A 17,381-nucleotide genomic window follows, 5' to 3' on the forward strand; every position below is an offset into this window, starting at 1 on the left:
GTGCCAAAGAATAGTAGCAGGAATGACCATCCTCATTCAGCCAATGAAATTAGTAGCTACAGTCTTCTTGTCAGCTCATGGCTCCTCTTGCTGATCTGTTCCCACAGCTTTCACAAGCTGTTTGGGGCCCTGCCTGTTTCTTTTCTCTTCCCTCTGATTTGGCATCTTTACCTCCTATGAACACTGCAGTGGCTTAAATCAGAACCTCCTGACTCTCAGTAACTCACTTTTCACTTAAAAGTTTAAAACATCACCATATTTTCCCCTAAGAAATTAACAGACTTTATTTAATTGAACCTAATTCTCCAGATAGTTTTATGAGTTCTGGTTTTGTTACTTTTATTCTTTTTAAGCCAGAAATACAATGGATAGAGTGCTGAGTCTGGAGGCAGGAAGACCTCAATTCAAATTCAGCCTTAGACATTGACTAGCTGTGTGACCTTGGGCAAGTCACTTAACCTCTGCTTTGACATAATAATTATAAAGTGCTTAGCATGGTGCTTGGCATATAGTAAGCACTATCTAAATGTTAGCTTTTATTAAATGGTTCATTTTGAAAATAGGGCCTCAGGATTGTAATGTTCTAGAACTTTTAAGTTCTTAACACAGTCCAACTTATTATCTTCTATCCTTGAAACTGTTTCTTTTACTCATATTTTTCTAGTTTTAATAAATACAAATTCTTTCTCTGCCCTTTTTATATCATCAAACTGTTGACATACAAATGAAGCAATATCCTAAATCTTTCATAAAGTAAATTATGTTTTTATATTTATGCCAGTGAATTTTCTGTATAGCCCTGCTCATATAACATTTGAAAGCTGTTTCTTCACCAAAGGTTCATCTATAATAGCAGCAGTATCTTACATCCTTTAATAGTTGATTTAATTCTTAATACAAAGTACATTTTCCTGCCCATTGCAATACATAGCTGCTCCATATGGAAAAACTCTTAAAGGGGGTAGTTCCAAATCCACCTGACTATATAGGCTTTCTGTTCACTTCTTTGTTTCATCTCCGAGCACATTATGAAGTACTTTTCCAAATGCCAAGGAAAGGGCCCTTTGGCATGTCGCTGTAGGCAACTGCAATAAAACACTTAAATTTGATATGTGTACATTTGTTTTCTTGTGTTTTTCATTTATGTAATTGCCACATTTTTCTCGAGTCAAATAGAATTGTTTCCTAATTACCTTATTTACTGCTGGTTCTGCAGTAGAACTGTGTAATCAATAAAAATAAAACTCCCTCCAGTGATAGAGATGACAGCTTTATCCATACCTGCCCATTTTGTGTGACTCTTGTCCACGTTCTAGTATATCCACCCACCCAATAGTGTTCTTAAGGTCTTTGTTTTCTTGGCATTGTTTGGATATCAATGTATTCTGTTACATTGCATGGCAATGAAAAAAATAGCAGGGAGATAGTTTAATTTGAATGAGGTTATTTTTATATTGAAGAAACAGGATAGATTTTATACAAATTGAAATTATGTGTAATTATTATAAAATTAGGAGACCTCATTATATCTCATTAGCCAAACTTTTTCATATAGGACTTCATTTTCGAACTTATTTCCTGTAAAACATTTTGGTGGTCAGTAAAAGAAAAGTTCTTCAGAGATGTAGTTATTATGGAGTAAGGGCCGAGTTGAGAGCCTAATGATTCTCCTCATACTATTCTGGACCATGGACTGACTGTTTTTGCAAGGCACTAGAATTTTCCTCTATAGTCATATAATCAGGTGTGTTTATCAGTCCTATAATTAGAAAACCCAGTGTGAGTATAATGCTGATGGCAAATACATCTACACTAGAACTGGTTTATAAAAGTTTGAATCCCACATTTCTAGTTGCCCGGAAAGCAGTCTGGGATCTGGAATTAGTTACAAGTGTTTTTTGTATTAGTGAACAAATCGACAGGTTTGATCACTGAACAGTATATTAAATTGTAATTTGTTCCCCTACATATTTTCTTCTTTTCAGTTTTAATATAACTTCATTCTGTAATTTTTCTCCCTTTTCTCCTTTTAAGAATTCCATTAAAATTCATGAGATGGGCAGTTTCCTATAACTTAATGTAAAAGCTCAAATTCCAAATGCTGCTGATCGTTTAGCTACCAGATTTCAGTGTTAGCTGCAATGATTGCATAATGCGACCTTTTGGAAATCTGAGTCTTTTTTTTTTTTTCAACTCTGTGGTCTTATCACAGCCTCCACCTGACTGCTTGTTCTGAGTTACTAACAAAATGTTCCTCAGTCTCTTCCTACTACCACTCCCCTCAAGCATTAACAGCAGAGAGATGCTTATTCCTTAAATAGCTACTTGTGCTTCATTAGTACATTTGTTTCTATGATGATGAAAGTGGTTTTGAGCCCTTACTTATGCCTTCTATTTGTGCTATATCAGAAACATACATGCATACACACGTTTATTTGTGTGTGTGTATCTGTATGTGTGTATTTTGTTTTCTAGAGCATTTGGGAACTTGGGCATCTGGGATAGTTTTAGGAATTAGTCAGCAAATCTTGAAATTATACAATTTTGAACACTAATCAAAATCTCACTCTTATGCATAACACATACTAGAGGTATTTTGTCCCAGAACTCCGTTTACAATTATAAAGGAGATTTAGGTTGCTGGACTTTGCTAGGCTTGTGATTCTTTTGTTAATTAATGAGAGACAGTGTGGAGTAATGGATAGAGGACAAACCTTGAAATCCAGAAGACCTAGATTAAAAGTCCTGTCTTTGAGAGGTTCTGACTCTGTAACCCTGGATAAGTTACTTGTTGTCTCAGTGTTTCAGGTAACTTTCCAAGACTAGAAAATGATAGAGAGAATTTCATCTTTAGGAATTCCCTGTGCCCAAGAAATCACAGATCTAGTTTTTTAAAAAGTTAATATTGAGATTATTTTTGGCCATTTGTGCATTGATTTATGAGGTGTTTTTTATGTAAGAAAAAGTATAATTTAGAAGCATCAAGAGGGAGCCTTCTTTGGGAAACTAATCTAAGTAAGTATGTAAAATTATATAAATGTATCTATAAATTGATCATACTTTTAAAGCCAAAATGATAGTTGAGGTTGCGTTGTTTTTTGTTCTTGCATTTCTTCAGCCTCTTAACTGTAAGTTATCTTTTATTTGTTTCATTTTGTTTTTGGTAAAGGTGTCCTTAAGGATTATTTAAGAGAACTCCCTTCTCCTTTGATAACCAAGCAGCTCTATGAGGCAGTGTTAGATGCCATGGCCAAAAATCCTTTGAAAATGACTGGAAATGGTTGTGAGAATGACTCAACTGACTCTAAGCACACTGTTGAACTTCTGGATTGTTTGCCTGATATTGAAAAGGTAAGAAGCATGATTGGTAATTAGGTTGATGATAGGGACAACGCACAACAATCGCTGCTAGTACTGCAAGTGCTGGTCTCCACTCTTAGCGTCCATGGAATTGGCAGGCCTAACTGAAACTCCTTTTACTTTAACAGCCATAGTAAATTCAGTTTTATGTGTGCTAAGGCCACTTGTGCAAGTTAATCTACTTCTGCACATGAGCATTAACTTTCCTTAGACCCAGATAAAGTATTGTTGACAGTATGCTTTATAAGCCATCAAGGTGTAGAGTTACCATTGAGACCTAAAAAAAGAAATTGAGATAACCATATGGTTTTGAATGTTTTTGTTTTTCATATGATTAATTATATTGACTTTTCCTAATGTTGGATTTTGGTTATGATGAAATGAATCATTTTAATCTGTTTGACAGGATTTTATTTAACATTTTTGAATCGATATTCATTAATGATATTGCTTCATAGTTCTATTGTGCTTTATGTGTTAGGAATATATTATGTAGGAATATATTTGTTTCATAAAAGAAATCTGGCAGGTGTTTTCTTTCTCAATTTTTATGGACAATTTGTGTCAAATTGGTTTTAATTATTCTTTTCAAAGTTTGATAGAATTTTCCCATGAATCCATCAGGATCAGGAAGTTTTTCTTTTTCTTTTCTTTCTTTTCAGATAGTTCTACTTCCTTTTGTGAGATTGAGTTATTTACAATCTCTATTTGGTCTTTTCAGGTATTTTATATTTTTGAGGGTATTCCTCTATTTCTTTAGTGTTCACAGTTTTGTTTATTATATAACCATGTGTAGTAGGTTCTGATACTTCTTTTTATCATCAGAGTTATTTTTGACTGTATCTTCTCTGGAATTGAAGCATCCCTTTGTGACAAAGAAGGACAGTTAAGCAAAAGCAACCAAGAGAGTTGTTGCATCTGATTATTTATGTGGTATTTGGCTCTCAGTATTCTTTGCCCTCATGTTTCTAGACAGCTTTTCTTTATCCTCGTCAATGAAATTGTTTCTTCAAAATTCATTCTTGAGAACTTTTTATTGTTCCTGGACTGACTTGCCCTGTATACTTCTAGTTCATGAGACTTTATTTAGTTTTTCTTTAAACCCTTTAAATCTAGTTTTGCCAACTTTACTTTCTTTTTCTATCAGAATTTCTAAGGTCAAACGTGCACTGCTTCCCAGTTTATTAGCTTCTTGTCATTTCTACCCCAGCAACCAGTTCTTTGTTCATTAGACTTGGGTCTGTAATGCAATTTTCCTATTTCCTTAACTCATTAGGAGACTCTTGATGCACAGATAATTTTCTTCTAATCCATAGCTTTTCTTCTTATTCAGTCTTCACTCATTTATTTAGACAAAAGCTTTTACATTTCATACATTATGGAAATAATCTATGTTGTCTTTTGTAATCTCTATCCATTGTCTAGTTATAAATTCTCCCCAAACTTTATTTCTGAGTGATATTGCCTCCCATTCTCCTCTGATTTATGATTTGACCTTTTCTATTTAGATTGCTTATCCATTTGGAGTTCAATTCTTTTTTGTTTAAATTTTTATTTTTATGTAGGGAAAAATCAAATATACATTTAACCCAATTTGATTACTAGTGCCTTAGCTCTTGCCTTTTCCAGCTTGGTAATACGAGCCACCGATTTTGGACTCAGAACGTTGCCACCCCAGTGATGATGGATCTCATCGTATCTGTCATTGTAGTTGGTTTTGATGGCTTCTACCAGCTTAGCCGGGGCTCCCTTATCTTCAGGATTAACCTGTGTGAAGAGGCTTGTGCAGGTATTTCTGTGAACTAAGCGACCCAGTCTGGCTTTACCCTTGATAATACAGTAAGGAACCCCCATTTTTCGGCACAAGGCAGATAGGAAGACCACTAGCTCAGTGGGGACCACGTCATGTGCAATCACTACCAACTGTACTTTTTTGTTTTCTACCAAGGTAGTAACAGTGTTAACACTGGCTCACAGAACAGGTGGTCTCTTAGTGGGGACATCTCCTTTGCCTGCAGCCTTTTGTTCAGCCCAAGCCAGAAGCCTTTGCTTCTTATCTTGCTTTGTCTCGGGTCTATACTTATGAGCCAGTTTCAGCAGTTGAGTAGCTGTCTGATGATTCAAAGCCTGGGTAAACTGGTTAATTGCTGGTGGAACTTCCAAACACTTACAAAGGATAGACCTTTGACACTGCAGTCTGATGTACTGAGGCCATTGGACGAATCGAGTAAGGTCCCTTTTGGGTTGGATGTCCTGACCAATGTTCTTGGGCCGCTTCTCAAACAAAGGATTGACCACTTCCTTGGCCTCCTGCTTCTTTACTACAGCAGGGCCGGAGCTACCTTCTTCCCTTTGGCCTTCTTCTCTTTTGGCATCTTGGCCGGCTGAATGAGCTGGAGTTTATTTTAATATGATAATGTAAAGTACCAGTCTAATCCAACCAAATTGCTTTCTGTTTTTATCAATCATTCTTGTTGAATAGGAATTCCTACTTTATATCTTGTAGTTTGTGTTTTGTGCTTATCAAATGCTGGGCTACATTGTTTGCTTCTAGCTGTTAACTTATTTAGTTTGTATTACTAATCTTATGTTCTTCTTTCTAGTTTTCAATACCAAAGAGTTTTGATGGAAACCGCTTTGTAAAATAAGTTGAATTCTGTGTATGGTAGGCCTCTTTCATTCACTTAAATTATTTCCCAAAAAATTCTTGTCCTTTTTTTCCCTCAGAATGAATTTGTTATTATTTTGTCTAATTCTATAAAGTACAACATGGCTCTGTGGTCATTTGATTGGTATAATGCTAAATCCGAAATCTGTAGATTAACTTAAGTAGTATCACAATTTGTATTATAATCATGTAGCTGAGGCATGAACTTTGGATCTCTCTCCATTCACTTAGGTCTTTATTTCTGAAATGAATGTTTTGTAGTTGTATTTATGCAAATATTGAGTTTATTTTCACTGTATAACTCATTTTCTGCTTTTTGTGTTTACTTTTAATGTAATGTGTTTTTTTCTAGCATTTCCTTGATTTTGCTAGTATTATAAGGAATTCTTGTTAATATTTGCAGATTTATTGTGTGGCCTGCTGTTTACTGAACTTTTTAAATATCTCAGTTTCTTCATTTATTCTTCAGAGCTTTTTTAAGTGCTCCCTCATATGACCTTGAGATAGGGATGATTTCCCCCTTCTTTTTTGCTGATATCTATTCTCTTAATTTCTTTCTCATTTCTTATTGCTATTGATAGCATATATAGCACTATTTCAAGCAAAACCTCTGCTTTATCCACAAAGCAATTTGGGAAAGCTTCCAGTTTTGCTCCATTTCTAGTAACACCAGCTTTTGACTTTAGATAAGACTATTTTTAGAGTTTTCTGCATCTATTAATGTGAGCCATGTATCACTTTAACAAAAATAATTAACTTTTATGTGTATAGCACATTAAGGTTTACAAAATATTTTACAAACTCTTTTGGTTTCCTCGGCAACTACATGGGGCAGTTACTACAGATATTGCCCCATTTTATCAATGAAGAAATTGAAGCTCAGGCGGTTAAGTGACCTGCCAGCAGTTAAGCAGCTAGAAAGTGCAAGAGGGGGCACCTGAACCTGACTTTGTCCTAACTTGAAGTGAGGTGCTCCTTCACTGGCACTTAAAAGATCAATTAATTGATTAATTATGCTGATTGCTTTTGTAATGTTGAACCACCCTCATTTACCCAGCACAGAGGTAAACATTTATAGTGTCTCTCTAAAATTTTATATCATGACTATTATTGAAATATTTTAATATTTCTCTTTGCTTTCTCTCTCCTGGAGTCTAGTATCAAGACCATACTTGTTTTGTAAAAGGAGTTTGGTACAGTGCCTCCTTTCTTTATTTTTATAATAGTTTTTATAGATTCTGTGTTAATTGTTCTTTAAACATTTTATAGAATTCATTTGTACATCCAGCCGAACTGGGCAGTTTTTCTATGGTAGTTTATTTATGTATGGCTCTTTCAGAAATCAAATTTTTAGTGAGTTCCTTTTCTGTTTTACTAATTTGAATACATATGTATATGTACATACACATATTTATAAGTTTTAGATATTTTTTTCTATTTGTTTCAGATTCACTTTATTTTTATTTAGCCAATTTTATTTTTATTTCTCCTTTATAAATCATTTTATCCTCTTTGTTTAATTTCTCAGCTTTTATTTTCAATTTTATCTATTTCTTCTTTGACTTTTAAACTTTCTTCTTTGATGCTTTTGAAGTTGTAAACATGTTGATTTTTTTTTAGTTTTTAAAATTTTGTATTTATTTCTTTTTCTGTTTTATAATTTTTTAAAATAAAAGTTCAGTATATTTTTATTAGGCACCTAGTCTGTGTAAAGCACTGGCCTGGGTGTTGGAGAAGCAGCCAGAAATGAAAAATCCCTGCCTTCAAGGAGCTTATATTTCACTTTCCTCCTAACACTACCCTTTTAAAAGTAATTTATTTACTTTAAAATATATATGTATATGTGTGTGTGTGTGTATATCTATATCTGTCTGTCTATCTATCTATCTATCTATCTATCTATCCATCCATCCATCTATCTGGTTAGAGAGAAATATTTCCTTCCGATGATTGTGTTAGTTGAATTTGATTTTTTATTTCCCTGCTATCATTCTCTTTGGAGTCGTTATTGTACAGTGGAAGGAATATTGAGTTTGAATTTAGAGACCTGGGTTCGTTTCTTAGCTTTGTGGTTTAAACATTTGTGTAAACATATGAAAGTTAAATCACTTTCCTGAGTTCAATTTCTTTACCTGTAAGATGACCTTTAAGGTCCCTTTCAACTCAAAATTGCTGATTCTGTGTATGTGGTCTTTAAAATAGTTTTTGTTTCTCTAATTTGTTCTTTGACGTAAGCTCTATTTAGCATCTCATTACTTACTTGGTCTGTATCTTTTACTAATGATACCTTCATTAATTACAAATTTTACTACATTATAGTTTATTAAATGGATTTATTATTTCTACCTGTTCGAGTTTATTTATGATTCCTTTATGCCAGAGTATATGACCAGCTTTTATATAGATTTATGATGATTCTTCATAAAGGTGTGTGTGTGTGTGTGTGTATTATATATTTATATAGTGTTTTCATTCAGAAATAACCGTAAGTCTTTTGAGTGTAATATTTCTAACAGTCTTTTCAGATAAATAATCTTGTTTATCTTTTTTTTAGATTTTTCCTGCTCTGAAATTGGAATATTAAAGACATCTATAATAATTGTGGTCTTTTTCTTTTTTCATTTTAGTCAGCCTTTTATGTAGTTAATTTCTGTGCTTTTTGGTGGTTTAGGTTTTTTATGCATGTTTAGGAATTACATTGTTTCCTTGTCTGTGCTGCTTTTAAGAATAATGTAGCTTGTTTCTCTTGCTGGTATCAGTTTTTATGTTGCCTTATCTGCAATCATATTTCAACTGTTGCTTTTTGGAGTTGCCTGAAGCATGATACATTTTGGTCTAGCGCCTCATTTTCATTCTATTTCTCTTTATATTTAAACCATATTTCTTATACTAACACATTATTGGGTTCTGTATTTTTAACTTTTTTTTCTCTTGTGTTTTTGATGAGCATTTGCATTCAATATCCTAATTAAATTTGTGTTTTCTTTTATAAAATTCTGGCTTTTTTCTCCCTTAAATCAGCACTAAGTCTTTTATAACCCTTTTTATTTTCAGCCCAGGTAAGAATAAAGTTCAAAATGCTCCCTTTCCCCTCTGCCCTCAACATTCACTCTTTCTAGTGTTCATTTGTGAAATTCCTTTCTCAGAAATGTTCATTTAATTAATTTCCTTATTTTCCCCCCTTTTAGGATACTCTAGAATCTAATATCCCATTGATTGATTTTCCATATAAGTGTTATTCTTTTTCCTAAGAGTCACACATAAGGTGGGGTTTGTATAAGATGAATGTATTGTTCTTTTTGTTATATATCTCAGATATTAGTGCAGTTACAGATCTCCCTTCCTTATCTTTTTGTTTGAAGGATCTTCTGAGTTTTATCATTCCAAAGAAATTTTAATTTGTTCAGGAGATAATGCAGTGGAAGTAATTCTGTATCCATTTTATATCCAGACTTCCTACTCACCCACCGCCAATATTTCCTGAGTCAGCTGTATCATTTCTCTTGATCTCTACTCTCTCCACTGCTCAGTCCTTCCCTTTGTGTTTCAGGGGTTCTGGGTGCTTAAATTTTTTCTCTCCTCATATAAAAGATGGCCCTGAGAAATACAGTATCTCTCCAGAGAAGAGCAATCCCTAGAAGTAGCAAGGCCTTGAGGTGGCACCATAGTGTGCAGCATGCTGGTCCTGGAGCAAAGAAGGTCCGGGTTCAAATGCAGTCTCAAACTCTTATGAGCTGTGTCACCCAGGGCAAGTCACTTAGCCTCTGCCTCAATTTCCTCAACTGTAAAATGGAGATAATAATGGTACCTACTTCGCAGGGTTGTTGTGAGGATCAGTTGAGATCCTGTTTCTAAAACATGCTTAGTAAAGTGTCTGGCACATAGTAGGCACCATGGAAATGTTTTCCCCCCTTCTCTTTCCTAGACACACTCATAAAATCATGGATTTATAGCTGGAAGGGACCATCTAATCCCCCCATTTTACAGATGAGGAAACTGAGGCATAGAGAGGTGATGTGCCCACGGTTGGATAGCTTGTAAATATCTGGGGCAGAATTTGTACCCAGTTCTCTATGATTCTAAGCCTACCACTTTATCTACTGCTCTACATCGCTCTCACAGGATAGAAATTTCTGGGAATGTTCCCTTAATTTCCAGAAGAATACTTTTTGAAACTCTAGAACATCCATCATCTTTCCACTGGTGAAACCTGATTTTCTGCTCAAATCCCCTCCCCACCCCCTGCAACCCTCCCTTGCTTTATCTTTTCAGGTAAGGTAAGGGATCAGAAGGACAACAGCCCTCTCTCCTCTAGGTCAAGCAGGAGTGAATCTAGTGGTTCCTCTGATCTTATTCTTCCTATATCCCTACTTGAAAAACTTTATTTTGCCCATTCCTTGCCCTAGGAATGTCAATTTTCAAATGAGGGAACTTGGGTTCTAGCCCAAGAAATAACAATTACAGTCTTCTAATTGTTCTATTATTCCTCTTATTGGCCCTTAAGTTAGGAGAGCTGAATTTTTTAAAATGTCATACCTTTTCTTTTTATATCATTTTCCACTGCCATAGATTGAACTACCTCTTGTGACAAAGAAAAACAATTCATTAGAAATATGATATAGCGACTACAAGAGTTCTTGTCAAAAAAGGAGTCGTTTTCCCTCAGTAATTTTATTCTTAGGTTTGTCAAATACTGTGCTACTGTTTTCAACTTCTTCTGTTTCTTGGTTATCTGGTCTTTTCTACTGATCTACTTTCCTGCTTAATTTTTTTTATGACTATTGCTTTATAATGTAGTTTAAGGTCTGGTACCTTTAAGGCCAGGTACCTCCTTTGTTTGCACTTTTTTATTTCCCTTGAGATTCTAAACCTTTTGTTTCTGCTCTGCCTTCAGTGAAGTTAGAGATTCCAAGAGATAGAGTGCATTCTGTACATAGTGCACTGCCTGTTTAAAAATGGACAATAGAGACTTCCGGGGGCGGAGCCAAGATGGCGGCTGAAAAGCAGGGACTTGCGTGAGCTCCCCACCATGTCCCTCCAAAAAACTATAAAAAATGGCTCTGAACAAATTCTAGAACAGCACAACCCGCAAAATAGCAGAGGGAAGCAGGGATCTAGCCCAGGACAGCCTGGATGGTCACTGGATGAGGTCTATCACACATGGAGCAGAGGGGAGTGGAGCTCAGCGTGGGAGGCAGCAGGACCAACCAGACCAGCAGCAGGCTGGAACAGGCCCTAGTGCCCTGAATCAGTGAGCTGTGGCAGTTACCAGACTTCTTAACCCACAAACACCAAAGACAACAGAGAAGGTTAGTGGGGAAAAGCTGCGGGGGACAGAGTTCGAGGTTCGGCCACTGCCCCAGGGGCAGCGGGGGAGGTGCAGCTACAGAGCTACAGCTGCCTTTACTTCCGGCCCCAGGCCCACGTGATGGGAGGAATTAAGTGGAGGATCAGAGCAGGAGTAAAGACCCTGCTGAAGATTTGTGTCAGGTCCAGGTTGGTGGTTCTTGAGGAAGGAGGAGTGCTAGGGTGGCAGAGCTGGCTGTATAGAAATAACTCTGAAATCAACAGCACATCCCCTCAAGCTTGGAACAAAATACTGTTTGCTCTACAAGCAGTCATACCCAGACAAAAAACTCAAGGGTCAAGTAAGTTGGCTGGGAACATGGCCAGGCAGTAAAAACGCACTCAGATTCAGTCTCAGAGTTTGGAATCTTTCTTTGGTGACAAAGAAGACCAAAACATACAGCCAGAAGAAGTCAACAAGGTTAAAGAGCCTACACCAAAAGCCTCCAAGAAAAACATGAACTGGTCTCAGGCCATGGAAGAGCTCTAAAAGGAGCTGGAAAAGCAAGTTAGAGAAGTAGAGGAAAATTGGGACAAGAAATGAGAATGATGCAAGAAAACCATGAAAAACAAGTCAATGACTTGCTAAAGGAGACCCAAAGAAATACTGAAAAAAATATTGAAGAAAACAACACTTTAAAAAATAGACTAACTCAAATGGCAAAAGAGCTCCAAAAAGCCAATGAGGAGAAGAATGCCTTGAAAGGCAGAATTAGCCAAATGGAAAAGGAGGTCCAAAAGACCACTGAAGAAAATACTACCTTAAAAATGAGATTGGAGCAAGTGGAAGCTAGTGACTTGATGAGAAATCAAGATGTTATAAAACAGAACCAAAGGAATGAAAAAATGGAAGACAATGTGAAATATCTCATTGGAAAAACCACTGACCTAGAAAATAGATCCAGGAGAGATAATTTAAAAATTATTGGACTACCTGAAAGCCATGATCAAAAAAAGAGCCTAGATATCATCTTTCAAGAAATTATCAAGGAGAACTGTCCTGATGTTTTAGAGCCAGAGGGTAAAATAGAAATTGAAAGAATCCACAGATCGCCTCCTCAAATAGATCCCAAAAAGAAAACTCCTAGGAACATTGTCGCCAAATTCCAGAGCTCCCAGGTCAAGGAGAAGATACTGCAAGCAGCCAGAAAGAAACAATTTGAGTATTGTGGAAAAACAATCAGAATAACCCAAGATCTGGCAGCTTCCACATTAAGGGACCGAAGGGCTTGGAATATGATATTCCAGAGGTCAGTGGAGCTAGGATTAAAACGAAGAATCACCTACCCAGCAAAACTGAGTATCATGCTCCAAGGCAAAATATGAATTTTCAATAAAATAGAGGACTTTCAAGCCTTCTCAGTGAAAAGAGCAGAGCTGAATAGAAAATTTGACTTTCAAACACAAGAATCAAGAGAAGCATGAAAAGGTAAACAAGAAAGAGAAATCATAATGGACTTACTAAAGTTGAACTGTTTTGTTTACATCCCTACATGGAAAGATGATGTGTATGATTCATGAGACCTCAATATCATGGTAGCTGAAAGGAATATGCATATATATAAATGTGTGTGTGTGTGTGTGTATATGTGTGTGTGTATACATATATATATACATATGTGTATCTATGTGTGTATGTATGTATATACATACACACACACACAGAGGGCACAGGGTGAGTTGAATATGAAGGGATGATATCTAAAAAACTAAAATCAATTTAAGGGATAAGAGAGGAATATACTGAGAGAGGGAGAAAGGGAGAGATAGAATGGGGTAAATTATCTTGCATAAAAGTGGCAAGAAAAAGCAGTTCTGTAGGAAGGGAAGAGGGGACAGGTGAGGAGGAATGAGTAAATCTTGCTCTCATCAGATTTGACCTGAGGAGGGAATACCATACACATTTAATTGGGTATCTTACCCCACAGAAAAGAAGGAGGAAGAAGATAAAAAAGGGGGGACAATAGAAGGGAGGGCAGATGGGGGGAGGAGGTAATCAAAAACAAACACTTTCGAAAAGGGACAGGGTCAAGGGAGAAAATTCAATAAAGGGGGATAGGTTAGGAAGGAGCAAAACATAGTTAATCTTTCACAACATGAGTATTGTGGAAGGGTTTTACATAATGATACGCATGTGGCCTATGTTAAATTGCTTGCCTTCTTAGGGAGGGTGGGTGGGGAAGGAAGAGGGGAGAGAATTTGGAACTCAAAGTTTTAAAAACAGATGTTCAAAAACAACAACAACAACAAAAAGTTTTTTCATGCAACTAGGAAATAAGATACACAGGCAATGGGGCATAGAAATTTATCTTGCCCTACAAGAGAAGAAGGGAAAGGGGTATGGGAGGGGAGTGGGGTGACAGATGGGAGGGCTGACTGGGGAATGGCGCAACCAGAATATATGCCATCTTGGAGTGGGGGGAGGGTATAAATGGGGAGGAATTTTTTTTTTTTATAAATTTCTTTATTTATTTTTAGTTTACCACACACGGTTCTACATAGTTTTGAGTTCCAGTTTTTCTCCCCTCCCTCCCTCCTCCCTCCCCAAGACGTCATGAAGTCTCATATAACTGTCATGTATAACTTCGCATTGAATTAATTTATGCACTAGTCAAGTCGTGGAGAAGAATTTTGACCAATGGAATGAATCATGAGAAAGAAGAAACAGAAACAAAAAAAAAAAACCCAAAAATAAAAACAAAAGAGAAGCAGAAAATGCGAGCATGTAGTGTGCCTCAGTCTGTATTCAAACTTCGCAGTTCTTTGTCTCGATGAAGATAGCATTCTCCATCGTGAGTCCCCTGGAGTTGTCCTTGCTCCTTAGGTTGCTGAGAAAAGCGCAGTATGTCAGGGTTGGTCCTCACAGAATCCATATATCTGTGGCTGTGCACAACGTTCTGGCTCTGCTCTGCTCACTCAGCATTATGTCGTGTAGGTTTTTCAGGTTGTTATGAAGTCTGCATCATCCCCATTTCTTATGGCACAATAGTATTCCATCACCTTCATATACCACAGCTTGTTCAGCCATTCCCCAATTGATGGGCATCCCTTTGATTTCCAATTCTTGGCTACCACAAAGAGAGCTGCTATAAATATTCTTGTACATATGGGTCCTTTTCCCGCTTGCGTGATTTCTTTGGGATACAACCCTAGAAGTGGTATTACTGGGTCAAAGGGTATGAACATTTCTATAGCCCTTTGGGCATAGTTCCAAACCGCCCTCCAAAATGGCTGGATCAGCTCACAACTCCACCAGCAATGCAACAATGTTCCAATTTCCCCACATCCTTTCCAGCATTTATCATTCTCCTGATTTGTTATTTTAGCCAATCTGACAGGAGAGATGTGGTATCTAAGAGTTGTTTTGATTTGCATTTCTCTATAATCAGCAGCGATCCAGAGCATTTTTACATATGCCTGTAGATAGCTTTAATTTCTTCCTCTGAAAACTGCCTGTTCATATCCTTTGACCATTTCTCAATTGGGGAATGGCTTGTATTCCTATATATTTGGCTCAGCTCCCTGTATATTTTAGAGATGAGGCCTTTATCAGAGATACTAGTTGCAAAGATTTTCTCCCAATTTTCTGTTTCCCTCCTAATTCTTGTTGCATTGGCTTTTTTTGTACAAAAACATTTCAATTTGACATAATCAAAATTATCCATTTTGCATTTTGTAATGCTCTCTATCTCTTGTTGGGTCATAAATTCTTTACTTTTCCACAAATCTGATAAGTAAACTATTCCTTGCTTTCCCAAATTACTTAGAGTATCAACTTTTACTCCTAAATCATGAACCCATTTTGACTTTATTTTGGTATATGGTGTAAGATATTGGCCTATGCCCAGTTTTTGCCCTACCATTTTCCAATTTTCCCAACAGTTTTTGTGAAATAGTGAATTATTAGCCCAGAAACTGGCCTCTTTGGGTTTATCAAAGAGTAGATTGCTAAACTTGTTGATTTCACCTACTTGTGTACCTATCCTATTCCACTGATCCACACCCCTGTTTCTTAACCAGTACCAGGCAGTTTTGATGACTGCTGCTGTGTAGTACAGTTTAATATCTGGTGTGACTAAGCCACCATCTCTAGCATGTCTTTTCATTAATATCCTAGATACTCTAGAACTCTTGTTTTTCCAAATGCATTTTGTTATTATTTTGTCCAGCTCAGTAAAAAAATTTTTTGGTAGTTCGATTGGTATGGCACTGAATAGATAGATTAATTTAGGTAGAATTGTCATTTTTATTATATTAGCTCAGCCTAACCATGAGCAACTGATATTTCTCCATTTATTTAGATCTGATTTTATTCGCGTGAAAAGTGTTTCATAGTTATGTTCATATAGGCCCTGGGTTTGTCTTGGCAAATAGACTCCCACATATTTTATAGTGCCTTCAGTAACTTTGAATGGAATTTCTCTATCTCTTGCTGTTGGGCTTTGTCAGTAATGTATAGGAATGCTGAGGATTTATGTGGGTTTATTTTATATCCTGCAACTTTGCTAAAGTTGTTTATTATTTCAAGTAGTTTTTTACTTGATTCTCTAGGATTCTCTAGATAAATCATCATATCATCTGCAAAAAGTGATAATTTAGTTTCTTCTTTTCCTATTCTAATTCCTTCAATTTCTTTTTCTTCTCTTATTGCTACAGCTAATGTTTCTAGTACCAAATTGAATAATAGGGGTGATAATGGACATCCTTGTTTCACCCCTGATCTTATTGGGATGCATCTAGTTTATCCCCATTACAAATAATGCTTGTTGATGGTTTTAGGTAGATGCTATTTATAATTTTGAGGAAGGTTCCACTTATTCCTATGCTTTCTAGTGTTTTTAATAGGAATGGGTGTTGTACTTTGTCAAAGGCTTTTTCTGCGTCTATTGAGATGATCATATGGTTTCTGCTAGTTTTGTTGTTGATATGGTCAGTTATGCTAATAGTTTTCCTAATATTGAACCAGCCTTGCATTCCTGGAATAAATCCTACCTGGTCATAGTGTATTATTCTCATAATGAGTTGCTGCAGTCTTTTTGCTAATATTTTATTTAAAATTTTTGCATCAATATTCATTAGAGAAATTGGTCTATAATTTTCTTTCTCTGTTTTAACTCTACCTGGTTTGGGTATTAGTACCATATTTGTGTCATAAAAAGAATTTGGTAGGACTCCTTCTTCACCTATTTTCCCAAATAGTCTACAAAGTATTGGAATTAGTTGTTCTTTAAATGTTTGATAGAATTCACATGTAAAACCATCTGGCCCTGGAGATTTTTTCCTAGGGAGTTCGTTGATGGCCTGCTCAATTTCTTTTTCTGATATGGGGTCATTAAGAAATTTCACTTCCTTCTCTGTTAGTCTGGGCAGTTTATGTTTTTGTAGATATTCATCATATCTCTAAGGTTGTCAAATTTATGGGCATACAGTTGGGCAAAATAATTCCTAATTATTGTTTTGATTTCCTCTTCATTAGAGGTGACCTCACCCTTTTCATTTTTTATACTGGTAATTTGATTTTCTTCTTTCTTTTTTTTTAATCAAATTGGCCAAAAGTTTGTCAATTTTATTGGTTTTTTCATAAAACCAGCTCTTTGTTTTATTTATTAATTCAATAGTTTTCTTGGTTTCAATTTTATTAATCTCTCCTTTGATTTTCAGTATTTCTAATTTGGTATTTAATTGGGGGTTTTCAATTTGCTCTTTTTCTAGCTTTTTCAGCTGTATGCCCAGATCATTGATCTCCTCTTTCCCTATTTTATTCATGTAGGCATTTAGAGATATAAAACTTCCCCTAAGAACTGCTTTTGCTGCATCCCATAAGTTTTGGTATGTTGTTTCATTATTGTCATTCTCTTGAATGAAATTATTAATTGTTTCTCTGATTTGTTCTTTGGCCCACTCACTCTTTAGAATGAAATTATTTAGTTTCCAATTAGTTTTTAGCTTATTTTTCCATGGTACTTTATTAAAAATGATTCTTATTGCATCATGATCTGAAAAGGAT

The 17,381-nt window shown here is 35.9% G+C and overlaps 1 protein-coding gene across 1 annotated transcript in view; it reads left to right on the forward strand.

The window, feature by feature from the left end:
- SYDE2 (synapse defective Rho GTPase homolog 2) overlaps positions 1 to 17,381 on the forward strand; it is a 109,865-nt gene that overhangs the window by 77,361 nt on the left and 15,123 nt on the right. The window contains exon 5 of the mRNA XM_036755339.1: positions 3,170 to 3,351. Within this exon, the coding sequence (XP_036611234.1) occupies positions 3,170 to 3,351 (182 nt within the window). The remainder of the gene's footprint in view (positions 1 to 3,169; positions 3,352 to 17,381) is intronic.

Source organism: Trichosurus vulpecula, chromosome 4 (assembly GCF_011100635.1).
Source record: "Trichosurus vulpecula isolate mTriVul1 chromosome 4, mTriVul1.pri, whole genome shotgun sequence".
NCBI lineage: Eukaryota > Metazoa > Chordata > Mammalia > Diprotodontia > Phalangeridae > Trichosurus > Trichosurus vulpecula.